The sequence below is a fragment of the Capsicum annuum genome, chromosome 4, assembly GCF_002878395.1.
Source record: "Capsicum annuum cultivar UCD-10X-F1 chromosome 4, UCD10Xv1.1, whole genome shotgun sequence".
Classification (NCBI taxonomy): Eukaryota; Viridiplantae; Streptophyta; class Magnoliopsida; order Solanales; family Solanaceae; genus Capsicum; species Capsicum annuum.
In genome coordinates this window covers 11557032-11569944 of record NC_061114.1, presented here as the reverse complement: position 1 = coordinate 11569944, position 12913 = coordinate 11557032, and the positions used below count along the sequence as shown (strand labels likewise).

General features: G+C 36.4%; 1 protein-coding gene and 1 pseudogene across 1 annotated transcript; both read right to left on the bottom strand.

The window, feature by feature from the left end:
- Positions 1–4182: 4182 nt before the first annotated feature.
- On the bottom strand, positions 4183–9443 carry LOC107869828 (annotated as a pseudogene).
- A 1674-nt stretch (positions 9444–11117) lies between these two features.
- Positions 11118–11579, bottom strand: LOC124897909 (uncharacterized mitochondrial protein AtMg00820-like). Its single transcript, XM_047411519.1, has one exon. The coding sequence runs from the start codon at positions 11577–11579 to the stop codon at positions 11118–11120; it is 462 nt and encodes a 153-aa protein (XP_047267475.1).
- Between the last annotated feature and the right edge of the window lie 1334 nt (positions 11580–12913).

Below are 12913 nucleotides of genomic sequence, written 5' to 3'. Positions count from 1 at the left end.
CTGAGATGATATCTAAATTGCAAATCCAAGAGCAACGGAAACTATGCGAAGTGAAGGGATAGTCGAAGATTCCTTTCAAGTAAGGCATAAATTCAAGCAACAAAAGAAAGGTAGAAAAGTCTCTTCAGACCACTGTGGAGATTTCCATTGTGGAGAGGTGAAGTCTAGTGAATACCAAGGTGAATTATCAAGGAAAGGAAAATTTGCACCTTGTGGTATTTATAAGAAGACAAACCACTTGGAGAAGAATTGTTGGTAGAAGTCCAAGAAGTCTCCTATTCAATGTAGATATTGTAAGAAGTATGGACAGATTAAGAGGTATTGCATGCAAAAGCAAACTCAAAGTGGTCCGTCTTCCCAAGGAGTAAATTTGTGAAAGATCGCCAAGTTGAAAAAATCAGAGGAGAAGGTATTGATGGCTTCGTACACATCACATGTTGATCGATATAATTGGCATGCCCATAGTGCATGCACAAGGAACATGGTGATTGATGAAAATCTATTTGTTAGCTTGGACAGGTCTGATAGGACCAAAGTGAAGCTTGGAGATGGTACACTGGTGCAAGCTCAAGGAAGAGAGTTAGTGAAATTTCCTATGGATGAAGGTATGAAAATCGTAAATAATGTTTTTTTTGTGCCAAGCTTGACTCAAAACTTGTAAAAATGTTGCTTAGTTGCTTTATAATAATTATTCACTTAATTTTAAGGGTAAAAAATGTGTCATTTATGATCCTAAAAGATATGAAGTATCTAAAATTAGCATGATTAGAAATTACTTTCCAATCTAATGCTATTCTGCTGAAAGTTGCTCTTTCAATGTTGAAATGAGTGATACTTGGCTTTGGGACAAAAGGTTCGGTCATTACAACCTTAGTTCATTGGTGTACATGCAATCCAAGGGTATGGTGCTTGACGTATCCAAAATTGACATATGTCGAGATATTTGTGAGTCATGTAAATTTGGTAAATTGCATAGACGATACTTTCCTAAAGGAAGTCTTTGGAGGGTGAACGAAAAGCTAGAGTTAGTTCATACAAATATATGTGGACCAATGAGGATGGCTTCTTTGAGTAGAAGTAAATACTTTATTCTCTTTATAGATGATCTAACTCGAATGACATGGGTCTATTTTTTAAGTAGCAAAGTTCAGATGTTTTTGTTTTCAAAGAATTCAAGGCTATAGTAGAAAGGGAGAGTGGCTGCTGGTTGAAGTATATCTGGTCAGATAATGGAATTGAATATACTTCCCATCAGTTTAACAAGTATTGTAAAAACTTGGGTATTCAACAATAATTGACTATTAGCTACACTCCAGAATAGAACGAGGTTTTTGAGAGGATGAAGAGAACAATGATGGAGATGGCGAGATGCATGTTGGCAGAAAAGAAGATGCCTAAATATTTTTGGCTGAGGCAGTCAATACTACCGTCTATTTGCTGAGCACTCCAAGACACGACACCATTTGAATCATGAAGGGGTATAAATCCGTCTATGAGAACTTGAAAGTATTTAGTTATGTGTGTTATTTCCATGTTCTAGATTCTAAAACAGGGAAATTAGACAACAAGGCAAAACTTTGTATTCTGCTAGGCTATAGCACAACTAAAAAAAGGTACAAAGTGTACAATGTTAGTACGAAGAAGGTGCTTATCAGTAGAGATTTTGTGGTAGATGAGTCTAGCCACTATGATTGGGATTGAGATATTGTTGTAAAGAACCAAGAAGGAAGTACTTCAATTGCAACTCTAAATCCATAGACAAGTAATATTTCTTCCAATCCTATTATTGGAAAAGAGCACAATTCAGATGTTGAATTAACTTCAGATTCTCCTATTTTGAAGACCAGGTCGCTAGCTGAAACTTATAAGCAGTGCAATTTTTCTCCTGTAGAACCATCTTCTTTTGAAGAAGAAACAAGTCATAAAGCTTGGATTTTAGCAATGGAGGAAGAGCTTACCATGATTAATAAAAATGATACTTGGGAGTTGATTGATAGGCCCGAACAAAAGAACATTATTGGTGTCAAATGGGTCTATAGAACGAAGTTCAATCTAGATGGCTCCATCTTCAAACATAAAGCCAGACTTGTAGTTAAAGGCTATTCCAGTAGCCTAAAGTGGACTTTGGAGATACGTTTGATCCTATCATGAGGCATGAAATAGTAAGATTTCTAGTTGCTCTTGCAGCACAATACAAGTGAAAAATCTACCATTTAGATGGCAAATCTGCATTTCTAAATGGATTTCTTAAGGAAGATATTTATGTTGAACAACCTAAAGGTGTTAAAGTTGTAGGTGAAGAAGATAATATGTATAAGCTTAAAATGGCTCTCTATGGCCTTAAACATGCTCTAAGAGCTTAGTATAGTAGGCTGGATACTCATTTGCTGTCTCAAGGCTTCAACAGAAGCCTAAATGAGCCTACTTTATACTTCAAAAGGAAAGTTGATGGGAAGTTGATTGTGATAGCTGTTTATGTTGATGATTTGATTATCACAGGTGAAGATTCTCTTGAGGTTCAAGAAGTTAAAAATGCAATGCTAAAAGTTTTTGAAATGTCTAATCTAGGAGAGATGAAGTTTTTCTTGGGAATGGAGATTTCTCAATCTTCTGAAGGAATTTTCTTATCCCAAAAGAGGTATGCCTTGAATCTCTTGAAAAAGATCAAGCTTGATAAGTGCAAACTTGTTGCAACTCCACTTGTTGTGAATGAAAAGTTGATGAAGGATGATGGAGAAGAGAGGGCTGATTTAAAACTTTATAGAAGCGTTATTGGATGCTTGTTGTATCTGACTACTACCATGCCAGATGTGATGGTTGCTGCTAGTTTATTGTCCTGATATATGCAATGTCCCAGCACTAAGCATTTTGGAGCTTCTAAAAGGGTGCTGATATACATTAGAGGGACAACAGATTATGGAATTTGGTATAGAATTGTGGAGAATGGATCTCTTATTGACTATTCAGATAGTGATTTGGGTGGATGCTTGGACAATTACAAAAGCACATCTGGTTACTCTTTCTTATTTGGTTCAGGAATTTTTTCTTGGACCACAAAGAAGTAGGATATCGTAGCTCAATCTTTAGCAGAAGTCGAGTACGTGGCTTTTGCATATGCTACAAATCAAGGAATTTGGTTGAGAAAAAAATTGTTTGAATTGGATTTTTTTCCAAAGAACAAACAATGATCTATGTGGACAATAAATCAGCCATTGCTATGGCTGAAAATCTAGTACAACATTGAAGGACGAAGCATATCAACTTCAGATTTCATGCTTTATGAGATGCTGAGAAGAATGGCGAAGTTAAACTGGTACACTGCAGAAGTGAAGAAAAACAAGCCGATATCTAACCAAGGCTCTTCCTACCAACAAGTTTGAGTTTCAATGGATGTTTCAGGGAGTTTCAATGAAAACTCTTAAGGAGGAGTGTTAGGAAATAAAATTTCTCTAGAAACTCCTAGATATTAGATATTTTGGTAGTAGACAAGTTGTTTGGTTTAAAATGAGTGTTTTTTAGTTAGCCACATATGTACTTAGAATTGTGTGAGATATTTTACTTTTTTTGTGGTTTGTAATCCTCTCTCTCTCACACACACACACACTATAGATATATATATATAGCCTATGTAATGAACCATCCAGAAAAATAGAAAATGAAAAGAAAGTTTAGCTTTTCCTTTTCCATGTAGTTTGTTTGTAGCAGTTTACAACTACCATTTCCTTATATTTTCTCCTTGTAGCTTTACTCTCCCTGTTCCCTTTGTTTTTGACAGATCCAACTCACCAAGAGACCAAAAAAAGTGACATCTCTGAGGGAGAGATTTAAAAAAAAAAACTTTAACGAAGTGAGTGATCCAGAAATGTGCACCATGATGGGAGTAGATATAGCCAAATCTCCATGTGTAAATGTGATCTCCGATCTGGAGCTCCTCTTCCTTGATCTTGTTGAAAAGAACTCGCTTCCTCATCCTTCTCCTCCATTATTTTTTCTCCTCCTAAGACAAGTAAATGGTAATAAAGCAGTAGATACAACAAGAAGATTAATGGACATACATAGCTACTAGTATACTTTATAACAAGCCAAAATACACAAATGTATCACCGTTAACTAAAAACCATCATGCGGAAAAAATAAAAGCAGTTCTTGGGGATAAAAGTAAACATGAGGAACAGAAACAACTTAATCTACCTTTTCAATCTTAGGATCAACACCACTGCCGCCGCTAGGAGAAGGACCATCATCACCCATGTCAGCACAGATATCATCTCCAGCACCTTGGTACATCTTGGCAATAATCAGATTGCAGATGCTCTCCAACTCTTTCATCTTGTCCTCAAGTTCATTGGAATCAGCTAGCTGGTTGGCATCAAGCCACTAGATGACCTACTTAATGGCATCCTCAATCTTCTTCTTGAACCATTTTATCAATCTTTTCCTGGGAGAGTCTGCCTTTATCATTGGTGATAGTGATCTTGTTCTTTTGTCTAGTAGTCTTGTCCTCAGCAGCAACATTCAAGATGCCATCGGCATCAATGTCAAAGAAAACTGTGATCTGTGGAACACCCTGGGGGGCAGGACTAATATCAGAGAGCTCAAATTTACCGAGCAAGTTATTGTCCCTCATCCTAGTTCTCTCACCTTCATAGACCTTGATCAATACTCCTAGCTGGTTGTCTGAGTAGGTTGAGAAGAAATGATACAAGAAAAACAAGGATCTCATAAAGTGACTCAAAACAGCCCACAAACACACTCCAAAACAGTCCACAAATCACTAAGATCCTTGGACCAATTGGAGACCTCTCTCAGATTCATAACGCAACACTAGAATGAGAAGATAACAAGGTGTTTGACACCTATTTAAGCCAACCCAAAATATCTTAGCAACACATAAAATGAAGAACAAGAAGGCAACAATTTCAGCCAACAAGAACAAACACAAACCGAGAGTAGAGAACAAGAACAACACAATAAGTTTGCAAGAATGAAAAGGATAGATAGTGAGACAAAGATTATTACAATATTAAGAACCAAGTACCAAGTGTATTTCAACACTAACCCCTAATGAATGTAATAATCAACACCACACTCTTACGGTGACCGCCAAGGGAACCAACGCACCTCAAGATCCACTATTTCCAAGCAAAGGTCAATACTAGCTTTTTCAAGCCCTAAACTACAATTTCTATTTAAAGCCCTAACTCAGAATAAACTAAGGTGTTCTACTCTTAAAGAGAGGAATTTCAATGTTTCAATATTTCATCATTCATAAACTAAAGAGAAAAGACCTAAAATGTACTACTTATAGTATATTACAAAGGAAGATGAAAAAACCACACTGCCCTTAATGAACAAGGGTGTCCTTGGTGTGTTGGAAGATAATATGAATTGTCCAAAATGCCCTTAAGGCTAAGTGACCAAAATTCCCTTAGTAAAGGGAACCAAAACCGTGAACAAACAAAGGTGGTCCAAACCTGAGAGTCCTTAAGTCTTCAAGGCTTGTGGTTCTCAGGTTAACATCAAAGTAAGATTCCAAGAAACCTTCCATACACGGGATTGCTTTAAGTCATGCTCAAAACAGGCCTTCCTCTCATATCCTTGTGCTCTCAAGGAGACCAAGTCTTGAGCCTTTAGGTTTTTGCCTCCAAAGATGTCATAAAAATCTAAGGCGACCATTTAACTTGTATCAAGAAGACCCGCTCTTTCTTGGTCGGGATAGTGGTGTTTCTAGGGATCAACATGGTCATGACACCGCCAGCAGTTTCTAGACCAACAGAAAGAGGGGTGATATCCAAAAGCAATAGGTCTTTCACCTTCTTGTTACCTTTCTCACTTAAAATTATAGCTTGTACAGCAACACCATAAGCAATAGGCTCATTAGGGTTAATGTTCTTGCTGAGCTCTTTCCAGTTAAAGAAATCTCGTAGGAGTTACTGAACCTTGGGAATTTTAGTGGAGCCACCAACAAGTACAACATCATGGATACAAATCTTATCTATCTTAGCATCTCTTGAACACTTTTCAACTGGTTCCATACACTTCTCGAATAGATCCAAGTTAAGCTCTTCAAATCTAGAACGAGTAATGGTGGAATTGAAATCAATATCCTCGTAAATATAATCAATCTTAATTGTGGTCTGAGTTGTGGATGAAAGCATCCTCTTCACACTCTCTCAAGTTTGATTAATATGTGATGTACTGTTATATATTAATATTCACATATATATATATAGAAACCGAAGTGTACCTTTTTTAGGTTGTAACTTTTGTTCTCATTTCTCTGTGTAACTGGATATACTTTGAATCATTAATATAAATAGCTCATCCACCATGGAGTTTACTCACGGGTGTTACCACGTAATTTATTCTCACTTATCTCTCTCTCCTTGAGAACTTTCTCTCTAGTTTTCTTCATTCTTTCCATAGATCTAGTGTGTGTGCACGCAAATCGATCCTAACACTTCTAAGTGACCTAGGATTAACACTGATATCCTTCTTGTTCTTCCTCTTGAATTCCAAAACAAAATAATTGACCATCCTATTGTCGAAGTCCTCACCTCCAAGATGAATGTCTCCGGCAGTAACCTAAACTTTATAGATACCTTCATCAATAGTGAGGAGAGATACATCGAAGGTACCACCACCAAGATCAAAGATCAACACATTCTTCGAACCAACACTAGTTGCTTTATCATCCCAACTATAAGCAATGGTAGCTGTTGTTGGCTTGTTGATAATACACATCATATTCTGACCAGAAATAACACCAGCATCCTTGGTGGGTATACATTGAGAGTCATTAAAGTAGGATGGAATGGCAACCACAGCATTCTTGACAGTGGAACCCAAGAAAGCTTCAACAATCTCCCTCATCTTAACGAGCACCATAGAAGATATTTTCTCCTCAGCAAACTTCTTCTTTTCAACCTTGTACGGCCACCATATAAGATATCATTGGCTTATAACCAAGTCCATAAATGACCTTAAATTTCCAGTGTTTATTGTCGCTCTGCACTGCGGTGTAACACCCTGCATTTTTGAGCTAGAAATTGAATCGTGGTTCCTACGTGCGAAGCTCAAATTCTATGGTTTATATTTAAATTCATGTGACATGATCCTTCTCCTAGTGTATGAAGTGATTATGAGGTAAAAAGTGTTCATAAAAATCACTTAGAGCAAAGTTGAGCTAAGAGTCATTCATTCATCCAAAGTTGGATATTCGATTCTACAATGGTCTAATTTGAATGTGTATAACTTTCAATACACATAGAATTTTTTTAATATCAAGACCCACCAAATTGTATATAATTGAATTAGCTTTACAACGATATCAATTTTGTCAAAATCCAATAATCGAGCAAAAAATTATGGCATTTTTCGTGTGAGGCAGTAAGCCAACGCGATCTTGACGCGTCGCATAGACTGCGCCTTGACACGAAACCTGACGTGAATCTAAAATTGTTTTATGTGTTATTTCAATTCCTAAAGGGTTTAGGGGCACTTTAGTCATATCCCCTCACCCAGATTCCGTCCCTAAACATCCTTAAATGATATTAGGTCATAAATAATGTTTCAACTCTCTAAGATCCATAGTTCATTTTTCAAGAACCCAAGAGGAGAAAACAACTAGGGTTTGGACAATCAAGCTTAAAGGTTAAATCTTTTCAAAATTTCTTCGTGATTCTTCACAGTTAAGGTACGTGGGGTTTTTCCTAAAACTAAATGGGTATAAGGAAATTGTTTCAACAACATTTAAACATTGCGAAATCATGAATTCTTGAAGGAGTTTTGGAACTTATGTTACGATTTTTCTTTATGAATTCTTTAATGGTATAATTGATTTGGTCTTGATCCCCTAACTTTGATTTATAATCATGTTTAAGTGTATATATATATATGTACGCATTGATGAGTTTGAATGATGAATTGAGAGCATGGGCTATTAGAAATCCCTCTCTTGTTTACAAGCTTCTTGTTTTCGTAAGTTATAATTTATTCGAAATGCATTATTGGAAGCATGATATAAATACCTTGATTTTGTTTATGACTAGATTATGGTTTGAACTCAAGATAGGGTGTTTTACTTGGTGTTAAAAGTTAAAGATGTTATTAAGAAGATTGCATCTTTTGTCACAAATTTCATGATCACCACATGTTGTTGAAAAAGCTTAAAACAGTAATCTTTATATAATTTGACAAATATTTCTAAGTATAAATCTTCTCGAATCGTTTGAAGTATGGTGGTCCAAACTTTATGTTATGGCTCAGATATACGACTTGCAAGTCTTGGTATGACGATACCAAATCAGATAAAGCCATGATAAACTCAAAACAGAATACAGATTTTAGTTCAAATTTCAGATTTTGAATTCAAAAAGATGCATGTTTAGAACAGGATAAAAATGGGCACTAAGAGAATTAGGTGGTTACCCGAAGTAGGCATGGGTCACTCGATTCATTGCCCAGAAGCGTGTTTTGTTGATATGGGTTTATTATTTCCCCAAGAGGGATTATACGCTGGCCTAGTGCCCTGTGGCATATCAAAATCAGAATAAAAAACTCCAACTCTTGCGGCAAACGCAGGTTGGGGGCTTGGCCTCCGATTCAAGGGCGGATCCCATATAGCCCATGGGATACTTTAAGAAATGTAGGGTGTACCACCTAGTTCAGAAGTAATACAAAGAATGGAATTGATTTATGACTTGCTATCACCTATGTTTTATATATATAAATTCATTATTTTTGATTGCATACCAGTACTTTTGTATTGACCCTCTATATTTTAGGGTCTGAAGCTTAGTCTATGGGTCCTGCTAAATCGTAGAAATGTCAGACAGCAGTGCGCAGTTGGTGAGCCTTCTTTCTTTCAGAAGGCCTGTTCTAGAGAATTGTTATTGCATGTTGTTTTGAGTCCAACTGAGGGTCTTGTCCCAACTTTGTTTTAGACATATGATGGATCTTGTAATGTTAGAGATTTCGCTTACGAGTGTCATATGTCTAGAATATTCAGAATTTCTTTTCAAATTGTTCAAGTTATGAGTTTGACCATGGTACCGTCTTGTATTATTTTCTGTAAATTTTCTTTTACAATATGAATATTGTGCATGATTTCCAAATTTAGAAGAGCGTCTGGGCCTTCATGGTTCGGGATGCTTGTTACGTCTAGGGGCCCGACTCAGGTCGTGACATGAGGCATCACTGAATCTCCTACCGATCAACCTTTTTGCATTAAAAATAGTGTTGATCGGGGTCATAGAGACCTAGTTCTTAGCAACATCGCCAATGAGATGTTCAGAGTTAGTGAATTCAACATAAGATGGCGTCGTTCTATTTTCTTGATCATTAGCTATGATTTCAACACGACCATGTTGCCAAACACCAACGCAAGAGTATGTGGTTCCAAGATCAATACCGATTGCTGGACCTTTACCTTTTCCAGCCATATCTATCTACTGCATCTCTCCTTCATGAGTATATTTTTTTTTGATAGAAAGGAGAGGCAGTAAAGATCTTTGAAAAACTATGGTTTATAAAATCTTGAGTGGTTGAACAGCTCTATTGGTTTAAAACCATTAAAGGGAAATAAAAGGAATTCAATTCAAAAGCTAGACGCTAAAGTAGAGATGGAGTTTGAAGAAGAGAATATGTAGAGAGACAACTTATTTTCTTGTTAAAAGACCGTCTATTATTGATCATCAACTTAGCAACTTAAATAGTTGCTATTACAACTAAAAATTGGACAAAGAAACAACCTATTTCTACCAAAATTAAAATAACTAATTAGTTTCCTACCAAATATAGGACTCCTAATTTAACTAGGATTTGTACGTTAAAAAAACTGGAGAAAAAAAAACAAAGAAAGGCGTGCATTCCTAAAGCAACTCTCAACACTCCTCCTTGCTTTATGAAATGCAAACTCTAATTTTTTGTTTGAAAAGCTCGAATTTGCTGACAGGTAAAGGCTTAGTGAATATATCAGCCCATTGTTCTTTCGTCTTGCAGTAGACAAGAATCACATCTCCATCTTTTTGAACTTCTCTCAGGAAGAAAAACTTGATATTGAAGTGCTTAGATTTTCCATGAAACACAGGATTGTGAGAAATAGCTATTGCTGCTTGGTTGTCCACGAATATTTCAATGCTTCCTGTTGGTTCTATATTTAGATCAATCAGAATTTTCTTCAGCCACAATGCTTGATTTACTGCTGGTGTAGCTTCCACAAACTCATCTTTGGTAGTAGATTGAGCCACAATGTCCTATTTCTTACAACTTCATGAAAAAAAATCCCAGAACCAAGACTAAAACAGTGCCCTGAAGTACTTTTCGAGTCATCTTTGAAACCTCCCCAATCACTATCAGAGTACCCAAAAAGTTTCACAGGTTGACACCTTCAAAACATGACTTCATAGGTGATAGTTCCTTTGATGTATCGCACAATTCTTTTTGCTGCCTTCAGATGTACTTCACTCAGACAATGCATGAACCTTGATAGAATACTTATAGCATACAATATACCGGGTCTTGTTACTATAAGATACATTAAACAACCAATGAAACATCTGAAGTATGTTTCCTCTACCTTTTCGGCTCTATCATCTTTTCTTAGTTTCTCTTTTGGTTTCATGGGAGTATTCATCTCTTTGCAATTTTCCATTTTCAATTTCTTGAGAATTTCCTTCGCGTACTTCTTTTGGCAAATGAAAAACTCATCTTTTCCCTGTGTAATCTCCATTCTAAGGAAATAAGTCATCAGACCAAGATCAAACATTTCAAAAGCTTGCATCATAGCCTACTTGAACTCATCAATGAGCTTTGCGCTACTTCCTATAATCAAAAGGTCATCAATATAAAGAGAAACAACAAGAATCCCACTGTTATTGCATTTAACATATAGTGCAAATTCTAAAACACTTTTCTCAAAATCGAGGCTAAGCAAATAATAATCTATTCGACTATACAAAGCTCTTCGTGCCTGTTTTAGGCCATAAAGAGCTTTATGTAGTCGGTAGACTCTCTTCTTTTCCATCTACAACAAAACCTTCAGGTCGCTCGATATAGATTTCTTCTTCAAGAACTTCATTAAGAAATGCGGATTTGACATCCATCTGGTGCACTTTCTAGCCACGTTGTGCAACAGTAGTAAGAAGCAACCTGATTGTGTCGAGCCTAGCAACTGGAGCAAATGTGTCAGAATAATCAACACCAAAAATATGTGCATACCCCTTAACTATAAGTCTTTCCTTGATCTTGTTAATAGAACCATCAGCATTTAATTTTGTACGGTAAACCCACTTCACACCGATGATCTTTATATCTTGAGGCTTTTCCATGAGCTGCCAGGTCTTGTTCTTCTCAGTCATTGCAAGCTCCTCTTCCATTGTGGCTTTCCACTTAGGATCTAAGACAACCTCTTTAAATCCAGAAGGCTTTAAAATGGCCACATTGTATCTTTGGTATATCTCAGAGAGCAACCTTGTTCCTCTCACAGGTTGATCATTAGTGTTTTCATTAAAATTTGGTAGATTGCTTGTGATTTTTTTTTGGTTAAATTTTTCCCAGTCCCATTGTTCATTCTCCATAAAAAATACATCTCTACTTACCATAATTTTTCCAGTATGAGGCTAAAAATTTTTGTAAGCTTTAGAAATTGTACTATAACCAATAAAGACTCCAGGTTCAGCTTTTTTTGTCTAACTTTTCCCTCTTAACTTGCGAAATATGAGAGAAACACAAACAACCGAAGATTTTTAAGATTTTAAAGGATGATTTATAGTTGTGCCATGCATCAAAAGGTGTCTTGCCATCAACTGCTTTGGTAGGCAATCTGTTTAGCAAAAAAATAGCAGTGTTAGCTGCTTCTGCCCATAAATATTTTGGTAGGCCTTTCTCATATAACAAACACCTCGATATCTCCATTATTGTCCTATTCTTTCTTTCACTGACTCCATTCTTTTGTGGAGTATACGGGGCAGTGAGTTGATGCTCAATACCTGTATTTTTGCAAAACTTCTCAAATCGATCAGATGTGTACTCAATACAACTATCTGATCTAAGAATTTGCATCTTGCAACCACTTTGATTTTCTACCAAAGCTTTGAATTTCCAGAATACTTCAGGTACTTTAGATTTGAACCTGAGAAAATAAATCCAACACATTCTTGTCATATCATCAATAAATGCTATAAAATATTTACTTCCATTAAGAGAAGCAGTTTTATGTGGTCCACACAAATCAGTATGGACCAACTGAAGCTTCTCAAATGCTCTCCAGGTTGCCTTGGCAAAAGGCATCCTACTTTTCTTTCCAAATTGACATGTGTTGTAGCTTGTGTGTTTGTCCTCCATGGATGGTAGTCCTAGAACCATATCTTTATTTACCATGAGCAAGAGTTCCTTGTGATGACATGCCCGAGTCTCTTATGCCATACATCTACTGTCATCTCTTGGCTTGGATAGGCAGCCGAATTCCCCTCCATTGGATCAAACGAAAAGATTTTTCCTCTCATCTTAACTTGGCAGATTTCTTGACCCTTTGGATCAAATATCACACACTTCTTGTCCCCAAAATTAATCTTAAAACCATTCTCCAAAAGTTGTCCTATGCTCAAAAAATTTTGATCAAGTTCTGGAACAAAAAGTACATCTAAAATTAACTTTGTACCTGAGCGACTTTCAATAGCTACTGTTCCTTTTCCTTTGGCAGAAACATAATCACCATTACCAATTCTGACTTTAGAGATTGTGGACTTGTATAAAATTTGAAAATCTCCTCATCATGATTTATATGATTTGTACAACCGCTATCAATTAGCCAGGACTCGGTTAAGACGCTGCTTATAAAACATGATGCGACAAAAATTTGATCTTCTTCCTATTAATTAATAACTTGAGCCTCTGTATCTTGTTACTGAGT

What these genes read in the sequence shown, in the direction of transcription:
- LOC124897909 (XM_047411519.1), bottom strand. Translation starts at nt 11,579, where the DNA reads ATGGAGAATGAACAATGGGACTGGGAAAAATTTAACCAAAAAAAAATC.